At 41.2% G+C, this 16545-nt stretch overlaps 1 protein-coding gene across 3 annotated transcripts in view; it reads left to right on the forward strand.

The window, feature by feature from the left end:
- The window catches only part of MAP3K19 (mitogen-activated protein kinase kinase kinase 19), a 66009-nt gene that overhangs the window by 41202 nt on the left and 8262 nt on the right, over positions 1 to 16545 (forward strand). For all 3 annotated transcript variants that reach the window (XM_032354067.1, XM_032354069.1, XM_032354068.1), the window contains exons 8-12: positions 2066 to 2144; positions 3047 to 3300; positions 8491 to 8534; positions 11253 to 13700; positions 16138 to 16287. In XM_032354067.1, coding sequence (XP_032209958.1) covers positions 2066 to 2144; positions 3047 to 3300; positions 8491 to 8534; positions 11253 to 13700; positions 16138 to 16287 — 2975 coding nt within the window. The remainder of the gene's footprint in view (positions 1 to 2065; positions 2145 to 3046; positions 3301 to 8490; positions 8535 to 11252; positions 13701 to 16137; positions 16288 to 16545) is intronic.

The following is a 16545-nucleotide window of genomic DNA, read 5'->3' on the forward strand; positions in this document are numbered from 1 at the left end:
TTTCTGGCCCACTGGGTAGGTTCAGAGGTTCCCACAACCATTCGCACTATTAGAGAGACAAAATGGGGAACACCTGTATGTTCCCAGCTGATTTCAGAGCCAGCATGTTCTATAATCCACCCCGCCCCAATTTAGGACCAACAATTAGGATAGGGCCATTAGTTTTTAACAATTTCCACAAAGACAGTCACACAGGTATTCCTTATATTTGAATTCCAAGCCTCTCATTTTGTGCTGATATATAGTGTGGTGGTTAGGCTCTTTGAAAAAATTTTAAGAATATATCGACCATTCCAGGGAAGCCTCATTTTTAGACACGTGCTCCTTGCTATTTATTAGAAAACCTGCAGTCAGTCATCATATTGGGAAAACATTAGGAAAACCAAAGGTAGATTATTCAGGAACAATTCCCGAAGTCACCCACGAAGAGCAGAGGTGGTCCAGATCTGTCTGATTCATACCCCTCTTTGATCTTCTCTGCTCTGCTTCCTTCCTAGCATTCTATCAGTGGGGCTGATTAAAACCATAGCTCTTGGGCGCCTGGGTGGCTCAGTGGGTTAAGCCGCTGCCTTCGGCTCAGGTCATGATCTCAGGGTCCTGGGATCGAGTCCCGCATCGGGCTCTCTGCTCAGCAGGGAGCCTGCTTCCTTCTCTCTCTCTCTGCCTGCCTCTCAGTGTACTTGTAATTTCTCTCTGTCAAATAAATAAATAAAATCTTTAAAAAAAAAAAAACAAAAAAAACCATAGCTCTTCTAGGCCTAGGGAGACTCACTAAACGGCCCTAAGAGATAGGACTGAAGACTGGGACAAGCACCGGGTTGTTCTAGAAGGATACATCTCTATGTTCCTGCAACAACATTTGTATACTTCTATCACAGGGTTTAACTTGATACACTCTGTGCTTTTTTATTTGCTGTCTTTACTAAGGTCACAGTGATACCTTGTTTATTTCTATATCTTGTACCTTGTTTATTTCTGTATCTTCAGCACAAAGGGTTAGGCTTGGCGTATGCTTAATAAAAGTATATGAATACCTGACCAAACCTTAAAGTAGCATGATTCACACTAGTTTTTAAATGTAAATTTAACATGTTATATTGTAAGCAAGCATTGATTCTACAAGTTAGAACTTTCTGTCTTAAGGGTTATACTGGAAATCATTCCATGGAATCAGATTCAAAATTCACACACAAGCAAGTTACTAGGGGGCCACGTAAATGATCTCATTGAAAGTTCCCAGTGGTTGTGTGAAGTAGGTGTCATTAGTTGTACATTACAGAATGAGGTCTTGTTTGCTCCATCCAGGGAGAAAGCATTGCTCATCATAAATCTTTATTTCATACCTGAAAAGTTTTGTTATGCACTTTTTTTTTGCTCATGTATCTGTCATTTGGATGTCTTCTTTGGAGAAACATCTGTTCATGTCTTCTGCCCATTTTTGAATTGGATTATTTGCTTTTTGGAGTTGAGTTATATAAGTTCTTTATATATTGAATACTAACACTTTATCAGATATGTCATTTGAAAAGGGCTTCTTGCATTCACTAGGTTGTCTTTTAGTTTTGCTGATTGTTTCCTTTGCTGTGCAGAGCTTTTTGTTTTGGTGTACTCCCAATAGTTTATTTTTGCTTCTGTTTCCTTTGCCTCAAGAGATATATTTAGAAAAATGTTGCAATGGCCAATGTCAGAGATGTCACCAACTGTGCTCCCTTCTACATTTTTTATGGTTTCAGGTTTCACATTTAGGTCTTTCATCCATTTTGAGTTTATTGTTGTGTGTGGTGTAAGAAAGTTGTCCTGTTTCATTCTTTTGCACATAGCTTTCGAGTTTTCCCAGCACCATTTGTTGAAGAGACTGTCTTTTTCTCATTGCACATTCTTGCTTTCTTCGTCATAGATTAATTGACCATAGAGTTGTAGGTTGATTTCTGGGCTTTCTATTCTATTCCACATTCTTTAATTATTAAAAGCATTAGCTAAATAACCAGAAATAAAATACTCAGTTCCCAGATGTCACTGGCATTCATTACTTTCTTCTTTTTATCATCATCATGTGTTTCTACAGGTGTTGAGATTATTGTTACTTTTCCAAGAGATGTCAGTTATCTGCAAGAAGTGAGCCAAGAAGATTTGCAAGAAAACAAGTAAGGAATTTTCTTTGAAAGTTTAGGCTGAAATTTAAGTACAAAGGGATACTTGTGTGGTAACCTACATTTTTAGTAATTCACCCTCCAAAAAACACTCTAAAGCAGGGGTTGTAGTAAATATTATTGTGGCAGGAGCTGGATGATACACATTTTAGGCTTTATGGGTCATGTGGCTTCTGTTGCAATGATTAGGCTCTGCAGTAGTGGCTCCAAGGCAGTCATAGACAGTATGAAAACAAATGGGTATGGTTGTGATCTGATAAAATTGCAAAAACAGACTGAAGGCTGACTTTGACTCGTAGGGCAGAGTTTGCTGACCCTACAGCAGTGCCACTTAATATGTGATTCTGTGGTCCTTCTATTACCAGTCCGTGATGAAGTCAGGACAGAAGGTGAAAATGTAAACACTTAAAAAGTTGTATTCCAATGTGACCAGGTAATTTTAGGTTCACTGATCTGATAATGAAAAAACTGGGTTTTGTTTTCATGGTTTTGATTTTTGTTTTATTCTTATAATAATTCACTTTTATTATAAGAATGCTACAAAAGTGTCATTCCACAATGGATTGGAAAATTTAAAAACTGGTCCTTTCCCAAAGATAGTTTGAGAAGTCCTAAGCCAGCTAATGCCTTTGGGAGAAGAAAAAGAGTGCATCCCTTATGTCTGCACTTTCCCCCTCTGATTTCTCTGCCCAGGGAAATAGGGACGCAGATGATGTGGGGCGTGAGTCAGAGGGCGGAGAGGTCTTGTCCTTTCAAGAGTCCATCTCTTCCATTCAGCAGCGCCACTTGGAAATAGTTCTCCAACTTTCTGGTGATATCAGGCTAGACTGAGAAGTGGAGATCCAGAAAACACAGGGAGTAAGTTTTGCATGAAACTCTGTCCTCCTCCCTTTTAGTCAGATAGCCCCAGTGCATGGAGAATGGGCACGAGCACATGCTGTTTCTCTCCCAAATGAGATGGTGGACTTCCCGACCAAGACACTGACCATGGGACCTTTACTTTTGAAGAAAGAGGAAAGTTCCAAGGAGCTCTGTGATGAGAATGTGGGTCTTTTGTTGCCAAGACCTTGCTTAGAACCAAATGTCTCCATGTCTGTAGTCAGAGAAGATGTTCCTCACTTTCTGAAGGGGCAGCAAAGAAAATCTGAAGGTGAGTTCATTTAATTACAGTGACCCCTTTATTCTTCTGCCAATAAATTATCTATATATCTATCTATCATCTTTTTCTTGAATGTTTGAAAAATCTTTACTGTGAACTCGTATTTAGTTGATGTTTACCTGTGGGAATTTGGGGGCTTACATGGAAGATGCCTTCCTCCAGGATTTGAGTTTGCCATTCTTTCTAGCCCAAGACTTATTTACCAGATAGCAGCCCTGGTGCCAGCATTTTCCATTATGGCAATGCTGTCTTTGGTATTTGCTCACCACTGTCGTAAACCAATTGGCTTAAACCTCCGGGGACAAACCTGTAGTTCAACACGGTGCATTTACTGGCTTACTGCAATAAAAGAAATCGCAGAGCAGAGAAGCTGTCAGGGCAGGATTTTCAGTAGGGTGCATTTCCAGTAGCTTCCCGAGAAGAGGTGCATAAAGTATACCATGATGGTTTTTCATTGTCTCCGTTTCTTTTGAACTCTGTTCTTTCGTTGTTTTGTTCTCTGTATTTTCACATCAGAGGCTTTCCTCACACATCCATTGTTTCTTGGGACTAAAAAGTGCTGTGTGCTCCAGGGAGCAAGTTGAATGGGCAGAGAAAGACCTAGATGGTTGAGTGAGGGATTCCCCAAGTGTCAGTATGCACAGATAGGCTTTTCTCTTGGCCGCTTTTTCCTAGATAGGGAAAACCCAAGGCCCTGACTGGATTGAAAGTCTCTCAGTTTGCCGGCTTTCCCTTAATCCTTTTATTTTCACTCTGGCACCTTGCTTCTGCTCTCAACTATACCTCCCTAGCTCCTTAGTATCTTTGTCCCAAACTCTCCAGAAAGTAAACTTCCAGCCATTGCCAGGAACAGAGAAGAGCAGCTCTGGTCGAGTGGGGCAGGACAGGGAAGCTGGAAACCACTTCTTCCCCAGACTTACAAGCAACCTCTTTTTTTCATCCTCACCTTCGGAGGTACCCCGCATCTTCAATTCCGGCTCCTGTCTGGAGTTCTTGTTTCTTACTGAGTTCTTCCCCTGCAGGTTGACAGCCAATCAATTCTTATTCATTCATTAAGTTTTCATTATGTAAAGTCTTGTTGACTTTCCTCGTCTGTTGTCTTGTCCTCTGGGCTTTTGTTGTTGTTGCTGTTCTTGTTTACTCCTTTTTAATTTCCCTTACTATCATTAGAGTGAGGTTTGTGGAATGGAGAAAACCTGGCACATTCCATCTTTTAACTGGAATTCTATAGACATTGTAGAAAGGCCTTCTACATTTAATGCCAAAGTACCTACCAGCAAGATCTCACCTCTACAATCTCACCAGAAATGTTTGAGTGTTTTTCTACCTCATGTCGAGCCTTCCCAACACTGAATAACATTTATTCAAATATTTATAATAAGGTTAGAAAGGTTTTTTTCTTTTTTAAATCAGGAGGTTATACACATGCACCCAATTATATTTAGTTGTATTTCTGGTATTAACTTGCAGCATCTTCTCAACAGGAAAACCTCAACCTCCAGAATATGACCTCTCAGAGGGCAAGGATTTTGTCTTTGTTGTTGATAACTCTATTGCCATCTGTCAGTCACTTCTCAAACACTCAATAAATATTTTTTGGAGAAATGCATAAAGAATTGGAAGGTGGTTTTGCTAGCTATGGCTAAGAGGAATGCTCAAACCCCTCCTATTTGTATCCTCTTCTTAGGTACCATTTTCCACCCACCGATGTCTTCTTCACCTGTGTTATATCTTAGAGAGGTCTGTTTCTAAGTCAGATTTTAAAATGGCAACCTGTGGGGGCATCTGGGTGGCTCAGTGGGTTAAAGCCTCTGTCTTCGGCTCAGGTCATGATCCCAGGATCCTGAGATCGAGCCCCACATCGGCCTCTCTGCTCAGCGGGGAGCCTGCTTCCCTTCCTCTCTCTCTGCCTGCGTCTCTGCCTACCTGTGATCTCTGTCTGTCAAATAAATAAATAAAATCTTAAAAAAAAAAATAGCAACCTGTGACTAAAACGGACCTGGATTATATTATGTTCGACCTTCAAAACACTAAAAAAAGGGGATCGGTGGGAAATTTCACATAAAATCTCCAACTCTCTGGCTTCTCTTGATGACTGGAGAAACTAGTAGTACTAAATTATCCATTTGGAATGGAAAACATCACTTGGAATTGTGTAGTAGATGTCTTTTTATTTTTTTATTTTTATTTATTTTTCTTAAGATTTTATTTATTTATTTGAGAGAGAGAGAGTGTGTGAGAAGGGAGAAAGTCAGAGGGAGAAGCAGACTCCCCATGGAGCTGGGAGCCCGATGCGGGACTTGATCCTGGTACACTGGGATCATGACCTGAGCCGAAGGCATTGGCTTAACCAACAGAGGCACTCAGGCACCCAGGGGATGTCTTTTTAGTTGGGGCACATAATTTCAGCTTACTACTGTCCCTGTCTGTCTCATGTCATCCATTTATGGGACCTGCCTTGACACTAGACACATGGGACCTTTTGGCTTTAACTTCAAGCTGTGGTGGTGAGTGGGGCTTTAGGCACCATTCTGACTTTTTGGTAAAAGGCAACCACTAGGTCGACACTACCTAGTAAATCCCGTGTATGATCTATCCCATGTTTAAGTTCAAACAATTGTCCCTATTATACATGAATATTTGTTTTCACATTTCTGTATGGCCCAGGTTTTATGAACAAAAAGTGCTAGGGGGCGCCTGGGTGGCTCAGTGGGTTAAGGCCTCTGCCTTCGGCTCGGGTCGTGATCCCAGAGTCCTGGGATCGAGCCCCACATCGGGCTCTTTGCTCAGCGGGGAGCCTGCTTCCTCCTCTCTCTCTGCCTGCCTCTCTGCCTGCTTGTGATCTCTGTCTGTCAAATACATAAATAAAATCTTTAAAAAAAAAAAAAAGCGCTAGGAAATGAGGTTAAAAGATGATTGCATGATAAACATGTCCTGGAAATTAGAGTTAGTGTCCTGCTCCAGAGAGATTCAGACCTTTATTTCCTCAGGAGCTGTTTGCTTACATTCAAGGATCATCAAACCCCGAGATACATGTCCATGCCCCCTTTCTCCTGGAGACATTTGCTTACATTTCATAGTAAAGGTCACTCTTTCTTGAGAGAGAAAGAAGGGTCGAAGTACCCATCACTCTGAGTCTCATAATTTCAGGGTTTGTTTTCGTGGTGCTTCCCCACAGGTAAACATCTGGTGCTCACTGTGTTGCCCTGTGGGGAACTGAGGTGTGGGAAGCTGGTGCTATGATGCTTTGTGAGTAATGAATGCTCCGTTCTCTGACCCAGAAAGCTTGTATTTCCTATCAGAATATAAACATAAACATAAATATGATTATGAATATAATTATGAATGTAAATGTAGATATATGAACACAAACATGTATGTGTATGTATATAATATGCATATTATATATATATATGATATACATTTACAGTTGACCCTTGAACAATGTGAGAGCTGGGGAAACTGACATAGAAAATCAATGTATAACTTTTGACTCCCCAGAAACTTCACTACTCATAGCCTACTATTAACTGGAAGCCTAATCAATAACATAAACAGTCAAGTAACACATATTTTGTATGTGTATTATATACTGTACTCTTACAATAAAGTGAGCTAGAAAAAAGAAAATATCATTGAGAAAAATCATAAAGGTGTACCTGAGTGCTCAGTCAGTTGAGGGTCTTACTCTTGGTTTCAGCGCAGGTCATGATCTCGGGGTCTTGGGACTGAGCCCCATGTCGGGTTCCATTCAGCACAGTCTGCCTGAGATTTTTTTCCCTTTCCCTCCACCTGCACTCCTCCCTCTGCTCTCTCTCAAATAAATAAATAAATAAAATATTTTTAAAAAATCATAAAGAGGGACGCCTGGGTGGCTCAGTTGGTTAAGAGCTGCCTTCAGCTCGGGTCATGATCCCAGTGTGCTGGGATCGAGTCCCACATCGGGCTCCTTGCTCAGCAGGGAGCCTGCTTCTCCCTCTGCCTCCGTCTGCCAGTGCTCACTCTCTCTCTCTGACAAATAAATAAATAAAATCTTTTTAAAAAATCATGAAGAAGGGCGCCTGGGTGGCTCAGTGGGTTAAGCCGCTGCCTTGTCATGATCTCAGGGTCCTGTGATCGAGTGCCGCATCGGGCTCTCTGCTCAGCGGGGAGCCTGCTTCCCTCTGTCTCTCTCTGCCTGCCTCTCCATCTACTTGTGATTTCTCTCTGTCAAATAAATAAATAAAATCTTTAAAAAAAATCATGAAGAAAATACATTTACAGTACTGTATTGCATTTATTGAAAAAGTTCACATGTAAGTGGATGCATGCAGTTCAAACCCATGTTGTTCAAGGGTAAACTGTATATAAGAAAACCTTATATATAAAACAGCATCCCCCTTCAGCGGTGGAGCCTGAAGTTTGTTTGTTTGTTTTAAAGATATTTTTTAATTTATTTGATGGGGGAAGGGTAGAGGGAGAAGCAGACCTCCGATTGAGCAGGGGGCCCAATGCGGGTCTCAGTTCCAGGACTCTGGGATCATGAACTGAGCCGATGGCTGTCGCTTAACTGACTAAGCCACCTAGGGAACTCCTTTTTTTCTTTAAGCCTTAAGGTATTTTTGTTTTTTTTGTATATTTTTTAAAGATTTTATTTATTTATTTGACAGACAGAGATCACAATTAGGCAGAGAGGAAGGCAGAGGGAGAGGGGGAAACAGGCTCCCTGCTGAGCAGAGAGCCGGATGCAGGGCTCGATCCCAGGACCCTGAAATCATGACCTGAGCTGAAGGCAGAGGCTTAACCCACTGAGACACCCACGTGCCCTTTAAGCCTTAAGTTTTCTATAATCATTCTATACCTACCTCCGTGTGGATTACAACTTGAAAGTTCTTTTATTTATTTATTTATTTGAGAGAGAGAGTGTGAGAGTGAAGAGGTCAGAGGAAGAGCAGACTCTCCGCCGAGCAGGGAGCACGGTGTGGGACTTGATCCCAGGACTCCAGGAGCATGACCTGAGCCGAAGGCAGTTGCTCAACAAACTGAGTCACCCAGGTGCCCCACAACTTGAAAAGTTCTTAATTTTATCTTTTCCTCAAACCTTATCACTAAGATCACTCCATCTCCAACTCTGGCTTAAAACCTACTGTGTTCGCTCTATTACTAAGAATATCTAATTATTTTATTTTTTTCTTGTTATAGAGTTTTCTATTTCTGATATGGAGTACAGTAACAGAAGAATCGAGGTAAGATTAGTTCTAGCATTTCTGACTTAAGATTTAAAACCAAAGAAACTCTTGTTAGAGACAAACTCTATCAAAGAACTCAGAACTAAAATCCTCAGCAACTATAGCTTGGAAAACAACAGCTCACAGTTCAGAGAGTCGCAAATAGCTACTAGGACAGTTATACTTTGCCATGTACATTTCTTTTCTGGCGTGTCTTCTGTTCACTATATAATGTGGTAAGTAACTCTTTTAGACATATTTTTCCTTCTTTGAACATGTCTAGAAATTAGGTAAAATTTCCCCCCAGTGATAGATTTTCCCAATTTAGTTTGTAAGTATAGTTTTTGGAAAGATTCTTGAGAACCTCTCAACTGCCAGCCTCTTTTCTATCCCATGAGCCTATAAGAAAGCGCATAGTGGGGCACCTGGGTGGCTCAGTGGGTTAAGCTTTCGCCTTCCGCTCAGGTCATGATCTCTGGGTCCTGGGATCGAGCTCCCACATCAGGCTCTCTGTTTAGCAGGGAGCCCGCTTCCCGCTCTCTCTATGCCTGCTTCTCTGCCTACTTGTGCTCTTTCTCTCTCTGTCAAATAAATAAATAAAATCTATTAAAAAAAAAAGAAGAAAGAAAGCGCATAGGTCCTGCTCAGTATTGTAAAAAGAAATTTATTGGCCTTAAAAACAAATAAAAGCTACTACTAGGGAAATGTTTAAGCCCTTGCAGAATCTGTCTTTATTTAATTAATTTATTTATTTTTAAAGATTTTACTTACTTATTTGACAGAGAGAGATCACAAGTAGTCGGAGAGGCAGGCAGAGGAGGAGGGAGGGAAAATCAGGCCCCCTGCTGAGCAGAGAGCCTGATTTGGGGCTTGATCTCAGGACACTGGGACCATGACCCAAGCGGAAGGCAGAGGCTTAACCCACCAAGCCATTGAGACACCCCTGTCTTTATTTCTGACATTATGTTTAAGCGACTGAAGAAAATCATCTGGACAATAGAAGTGGGGAATCTCACTGCTTTTCACTACTTCTAATGGCTAGGTCTCTAGTGTCAGCTTCCTTTTCCTTTCTTCTTGCAAACAGGTAGCAATACAATGACAATTAAACATATAGCTCTCGATTGTCATGCATGATCCCTGCCTATAAGTATTCTAGTATAGTTAGGTACCAAATCTGGGAAGAATCACGGTGGGAAATCATTTTATAACTCAATAACCATAAAGCTTAATTTTATATATTGGGTTACACTGACCTCTAGAGGTTGCCGATAGTAAAAACTAACTTTTTTTGAAAACAGTTGAGAGGGCAAAGAAGTAAAAACCATTCACGGTTGCTAGATTTCAAGTGTATAGTGTGGCATCTTTCTAAGCCCTGCTCAACAAAACAATTCATCAAAATATTAAGGAGTAGTTGTGCTCCAGATACAAATTCTGAGTTAGTCTATAACCTAATAATCATTGTTAAAGAACTGTAATAGATTTATTTATTTATTTATTTATTTATTTATTTATTTATTTATTTTTAAGAGAAAGAGCATAAGCAGAGTCAGGGAGGAGCAGAGAGAGAGGGAGACAGAGAATCTCTAGCAGGCTCCTTGCCCAATGTAGAGCCCACACCCAGGTGCCTCTGTAACGGAAATTTTAAGCTAAGTGGGTATTTTTAAAAATGTTAGAGATCGATTCTATGGAAATGAAAAGGAAAAGAGAAGAGAAATAAAATTTCTTGTCTTAAAATTTTAATATTAACATGGGCACCTGAGTGGCTCAGTTGGTTAAGCGTTGAACTCTTGATTTCTGCTCAGGTCATGATCTCAGGCTCCTGGGCTCAAGCTGTACCTCGGGCTCCACAGTCAGTGGAAGTCTATTTCTCTCCCTCTCTCTCTGTCTCTTTCCACTCTCACACACACTCTCTCTCACCCTAAAAGAAAGAGATAGTTTTAAAAATTTTAATGTTTACATTACAGGGCCTTTATTTTATTATAAATACATAAACTTGAATCTTTATAGCTATGCTAATCTTGGTTTTTATTTTTTATTTATTTATATTTTAAAAGATTTTCCTTTTAAGTAATCTGTACACCCAACATGGGGTTTGAACTCACTGCCCCGAGATCAGGAGTTACCTAGTCCACTGACTGAACCAGCCAGGGACCCCCGACAATCTTGGTTTTTAGAAGTATTGTTTTACCCAAAATACCAGAAGTGAGCTTTTAGTCTTTAAAATTGGGATCCCTAGTGGACACCTGGGTGGCTCAGCTGGTTAAGTGTCTGCCTTTGGCGCAGGTCATGATCCCGGGGTTCTGGGATAAAGCCCCGCATTGGGCTCCTTACTCAGCAGGGAGCCTGCTTTTCCCTCTGCCTGTCACTCTGCGTGCTTGTGCTCTGTCTCTGACAAATAAATAAATAAATAACATCTTTAAAAAATAGAAAAATAAAATTGGAATCTCTAAGATAGCCTTGTAAAGGGCTACCTAAAGAGAATCTTAGAATCTATCTGGAATGGATGGGGAGATGGGGTAACTGGGTGATGGACATTGAGGAGGACATGTGATGTGATGAGTAATGGGTGTTTTATGCAACTGATGAATTGCTGAAGACTACATCTGAAACTAATGATGTACTATGTGTTGGCTAATTGAATTAAAAAAAAAAGAATCCCTCTGGATTACTTTAAACCACTTAATATGATATCATGTACATTTCTGTGTTCATTAACCTTTTCCTCTTTCCTTTTAGTTCCCTCTGCCACAGTTGTCACTTTTGTCCATGAAACCTGGTCTTCATACAATCCCCCCAAATCCCAAGGATCAAAAGGAGAGAGAAAGAAATATTCTGAACTTTATATCCTTCGTACCTAAGCTCTCAGAGCCTGGAAGTCGATCTGAGGAGTTTAGACCATTACACAAGCAGCAGGAAACTGCATTTAAGGTGTTTGTGGATCAGACTCTTAAGTCCTCTGATAGCTCCATTTGGTCCAGAAACATGTGCTCCTTTTGGAAGGCTAGCCATCACAGACAATACATGGAGACGGAGGAGAATAGGATTTCCAAGGAAAATGAAGGAAGTGACAAAATCACAACCTTTGACTTCGGAAAAGGACAATCTTTGGTGTCCTTTGAGAATTGTAAGCAAAGCAGTTTTCCGACAGATAGGGAGGTGGATATTGATTCCATTGGTCATGAAATGAGAAAAGCAGAAGAGAATTCTCGACATCTTTCGTCAGGAAAGAAAGAGGGTTCAGTAGCCAGAAACTGTAAACAAGGCTGTGAAGTTGGATGTACCATGCCAATCAAGTTCCAAGAATCCCAGCATTCAGAAATAATTCTAAACCAGGAAAAAGAAACTAGAAATGATCAGACTGATTCCAAAAGTGCTTCAGTACATAAAGGTGAAGCACTTGAGCCAAATCATATTTTAGAAGAGTATACTGTTCTTAAAAGTTTGTCCAGTGCAGTCCCTGATGGCCCCACTGAGAAGCTCCCTCAAGGTCAGAGAGGCATGGAGACAAACATAAAAGTATCAGTAGCAGAGGCCACCAAACCAGAAATGAATGGAATAGTGCCTCTTATCCACATCACTTTCCCTGGACATGGAACTCCCAGGGAACCTGCAAGAGCCAAACCGAGCCTCCCAAAAAGAAAAGGCACTCCTCAAAACAACAATAGCTTCAACATACTCGCACACCCAGAAACTGATGGGCATAAGAGGAAAACCCACAGAAATAAGTTGGAATCAAAGACCAAGAGCAGTAACAGGACACCCCAGAATTTCATGATTTCCATTGAAGGTTCCATCAAGCCTACCATGCATAAAAACAGCCTTAAAACTCAAGTTTTCCCTGCCTTGGGGCTTGTTGACCCCAGACCTCGGCAGTCACCCAAGTTTCAAAGGCAAATGCCACAGGTAGAAAAGAAGCAATCAAGTCACCGGGCTCTAACACCCAAAAAGCAGTCTTTTCCTTGCCTCTGTAAGAATCCAGGAATAAAAAAGTCTTCTGTTCCCCTCTCTGCTCAACCAGCAGAGCCGAGACTCAATTACTTAGATCTTAAGTATAGTGACATGTTCAAAGAAATCAATTCAACTGCTAATGGGCCTGGAATCTATGAAATGTTTGGGACTCCTGTTTATTGTCACATGAGAGAGGCTGAACGTCATGAGAACAAATACTACCGAGAGATAGCCTCAGCTCCATCTGCGAGAAGTATTACCAGCAAATGTCGATCTTCACACAGTGAGAGGAGCAGCAGTGGCAGAACAAGATTTTCTCAGAAAAGACCACATATTAAGCCGTCAAAGCCTTCATTTGACATTAAACAAAAGAACAAAAGTTTAATTTCTAAAGAAAAGGGTTACAGGGCCGTAGGTACCAACTTACAAGGCATTGGAAATGGTGATGATATTTCAGATCCAGAGTGGCAGGTAAAGTCTTCGGGAAGTGACTTTCTCTCTTCCAGGGATGAAGTTCAGCCCATGAACTTGGCTCTGCCGCACAAGCGGTCCCCTGAACAGAATGAACTTCCTGTTACAGATTTGTCCACTGTTGAAGAAGTCTCTATGGAAGAGTCTGGTGATGAAGGAGACACTTCTAACAATCAAATACTTGCTACAAGCCTCAGAGATCTGCATGAACTGGAAGAGCTACATCACCAGATCCCACTTGTCCTTTCCGAAAATAGCTGGGCAGTGCCCAGTGACAAGGGTTCCAACAAGCGTGCACAACAAGAAAAGCAGAACACACCCTCTCTTGGTAAAATAAATGCCAACCAAATTTTAACTAATGATATAGGGTCCGAGAGGGTTTTAGATAAGTCTGAAACACTTAAGAGTTTCTCTTTCCAAGAGAAACAACAGAGGGCATCTTCCCAAGCATATCAGCATTGGGTACGTTCTTTGGATCCGGATAGTTTAGCTGATGAGTCGGTTACATATCACACATTTGAAGACACTTTAAAGGAGGCAAATTCAATTTCACAAGAAATTCTAGATTCTGTGAAGAGCGAAGAATTGACAGATGAACTATTAGGGTGCCTAGCTGCAGAACTCTTAGCTCTGGATGAGAGAGAGAATACCTCTTGCCAGATAATGGCAAATGAAACAGATCCTGAAAACCTAAATCTTGTCTTTGGTAGGAGAGGAAAAACCACGGCAGAATTGGGCAGAGAGACAACAAATGTTAAAATACAGGTTGGTATAATTAGAATCAGTAATCCATTGAGGCAGGAAGAGACCTCAGAAACAGTCTGGTTCAGACTCCTTATTTTCAATTGAGGAATCGGAAACCCGGAACAACTAAACAGTTTGTCAAGGTCTCCCCTGTTTGGTTGCAAGTTTGGCATCCAGATCCCCTGACTGCCAGGCTAAGATGTTTTCGTTATACGGCCTTACTTCTGGAATTCAGCCAGCCCAACACTGCTGTGGCATCACTTTGGGCACATTAATATAGCAAAACCATTTATTTAAAGTAGGTCAATATTTTATTCAGTGAAGATGTTTTCAATCAACAAATAGCAGAGAGATAATTATGGGTAAAACATTGCTCTAGGTGGTATGTGAAATAGAAAGAAATGCACATAGCCCCTAAAGTAGCTTACCTGCTAATTCCAAAACAGATACGAAGACATGAAATGTGAAAACTTTAACACAGAAATATTATTGGTGCTTCTTGTATTTTTGGCACTCGGCTAAAAACTAGAGACATGTTGGGATACAAGACTTAGCCATTGTTCTCAAGGAAAATAAGTAACAATCCTGAAAAATTAAAAAAAAAAATTTGTTTGGTGTTGGAGTGCGGGTGGGGAAGAGGAATACCAACAGATCACTGGGTTTTGTTTTGTCTGTTTCAATTCTCACTGAATTACATGAGCCTCTTGTTCTACTCAGATTGTAAAGGCAGAAACTGTAGGTTTACCTGAAGTATTTATTGAGCACTGACTGGGGCTATATCACACCCTATCTGGATTAGGAACAATCATTGCAGTCAGCTGATCAAAGGATACACAAGGCAAATAGTTTTATCATAGCTGGGTTTACTGAGAACTTACCACGTAGGAGTGAGATATGTTATGTTGTCTTCTTTATATGCTTCATAACGGGTCTGTGACATAAAAAGTCCCCATTTGGCAGATGAGAATACTGAAGCTTAGGATGTTAAGACAGTCAGTGAGTGGCGGAGCCATGCATTCTGATTCTAGCCCATACCTTTAATCACTACACAGTGAGATTACTCCTTGTCCCGAAATGCCAGCTCTGTCCTCATGGTGAACTTAATTTCTGTTGGGAGGAGAGAGTGGTTCAGGAAGGCCTGCAGGCTGGGGTAGGAAACGGGGATATGAGTGTGCACATCTGTGTGTCTGAGATGAGTCTAAAACTCTGCCATTTTAGGTTTTTTTTTTTTTTTTTAACACTTATTTATCTGACAGAGAGAGAGAGAGAGAGAGAACGTGCACACATGTGCATGCAGGAGGAGGGGGAAAGGGAGAGATCTTCATGCAGACTCCCTGCTGATCCCGGAGTCTGACTTGGGGCATGATGTCAAGACAGATGAGATCATGACCCATGAGATCATAACCAAGAGCCAAAACCAAGAGTCGATGCCTCCACCGATTGAGCCATGAAGATGCCGCACAACTCTACCATTTTAAATTCAAGCAAAGCTATCAAGCTAGTAAAATCATCAGCCTGTAACCCCATCCTGTAGTGATGGAGTCAAAACTGACTATTTGCAACCTTTTCCTTCCCAAGCAGTCAAGTTTAGTTTGGGTAGAAACATGAAAGGATGGGGGAGGAGGAACCCAAATGGTCTTTTCATTCCTGAGGAAGGTAAGCTTGCAAGAACGTCTTGCTCTTAATAGCCTTCACCATGTGTCTGCGTCACTATCGTTTGTTTTTAAGAACTTGTGGAGGAGATCAAAACAAAGCATTTTTGGCCCTGATCAACCAGTTGGAAAACATGGTCTACATTCTGCAGAGATTCTTGTTCTCTGACTTCTAGGGCAAGACTTCTCTAAGTTTATTATGAATGCAAATCACTTGGAGATCATGTTAAAATGTAGGCACTAATTCAGTATGCTTGGGGCCCGAGATTCTGCATGTCTAACAAGCTCCTAACAGATTCTCCTTTGAGTACCAAGGGTCTAGAGGACCATGGATCTTCACTCTATTTATGCATTGTGGCTGTGCGCAAGGGAGAGAGAGTGTCTCTGTGTATATTTGTATATAAATGTGTGTATGTATTTAGGTTTATGTATATATGTGTGTGTTTGAGTGTATGTTTGTGTTGTGGAAATAACTGAAGAACAGACAAAAGCTATTCATAGCTTGCTATAGCAATGGAGTCAGCCACTAACACTGTGTTTGGCAGAGATTCAAAGACAGGCAGAGGAGTGGGAAACCTTAGAGGGAAAAAGGGCAGGCTTCAGTTGCCCTGACCGGAGGCTCTTGGGATGGGGAAACTGCAGGTGAGCTAACAAGCAGTGTGTCCTATGTGACTAGTCAGGGTGTGCATATTTGGCCTCTCTAGTTGGTTCCAAGTTAGAAGAAAGGAAGACTACTTTCCTGCCCTCCCTCTATCCCAATAACTCAGAAATTAATGGTGACTTTTCTTTTTGTCTCATTTTCCCAGAGATATAGTAATGGGTTCAGGATATACAACAAGGAGGAGAAATTTCTCAACTCAGATGAAAAGAAGACATTTTCTGAAAATAGTTTGAAGTATGAAGAATCTATCCTGTGGACAAAGGGAGAGATCCTTGGGAAGGGAGCCTATGGCACAGTAAGTTAAGTGGGAAACATGATGAAACCCCAAATCCCCACTCCTCCTTGACCCACCCTTTCTGCCCTCCCCACTCTGTAAACTCTTTTACATGGAACTTTTTCAGTTGGAAGTAATAGGAAACCCAACCCAAACTGGCCTGGGGGAAAGGATGTTCACTGGGTTAAGTAAATGAAGGGTGCGGAATAGGTGTGGTTCTGGGCATAGCTGATTTCAGGGGTCAGACAATGTCACTAGGGTCTGGCCTCCTGGTATCTC

Source organism: Mustela erminea, chromosome 8 (assembly GCF_009829155.1).
Source record: "Mustela erminea isolate mMusErm1 chromosome 8, mMusErm1.Pri, whole genome shotgun sequence".
NCBI lineage: Eukaryota > Metazoa > Chordata > Mammalia > Carnivora > Mustelidae > Mustela > Mustela erminea.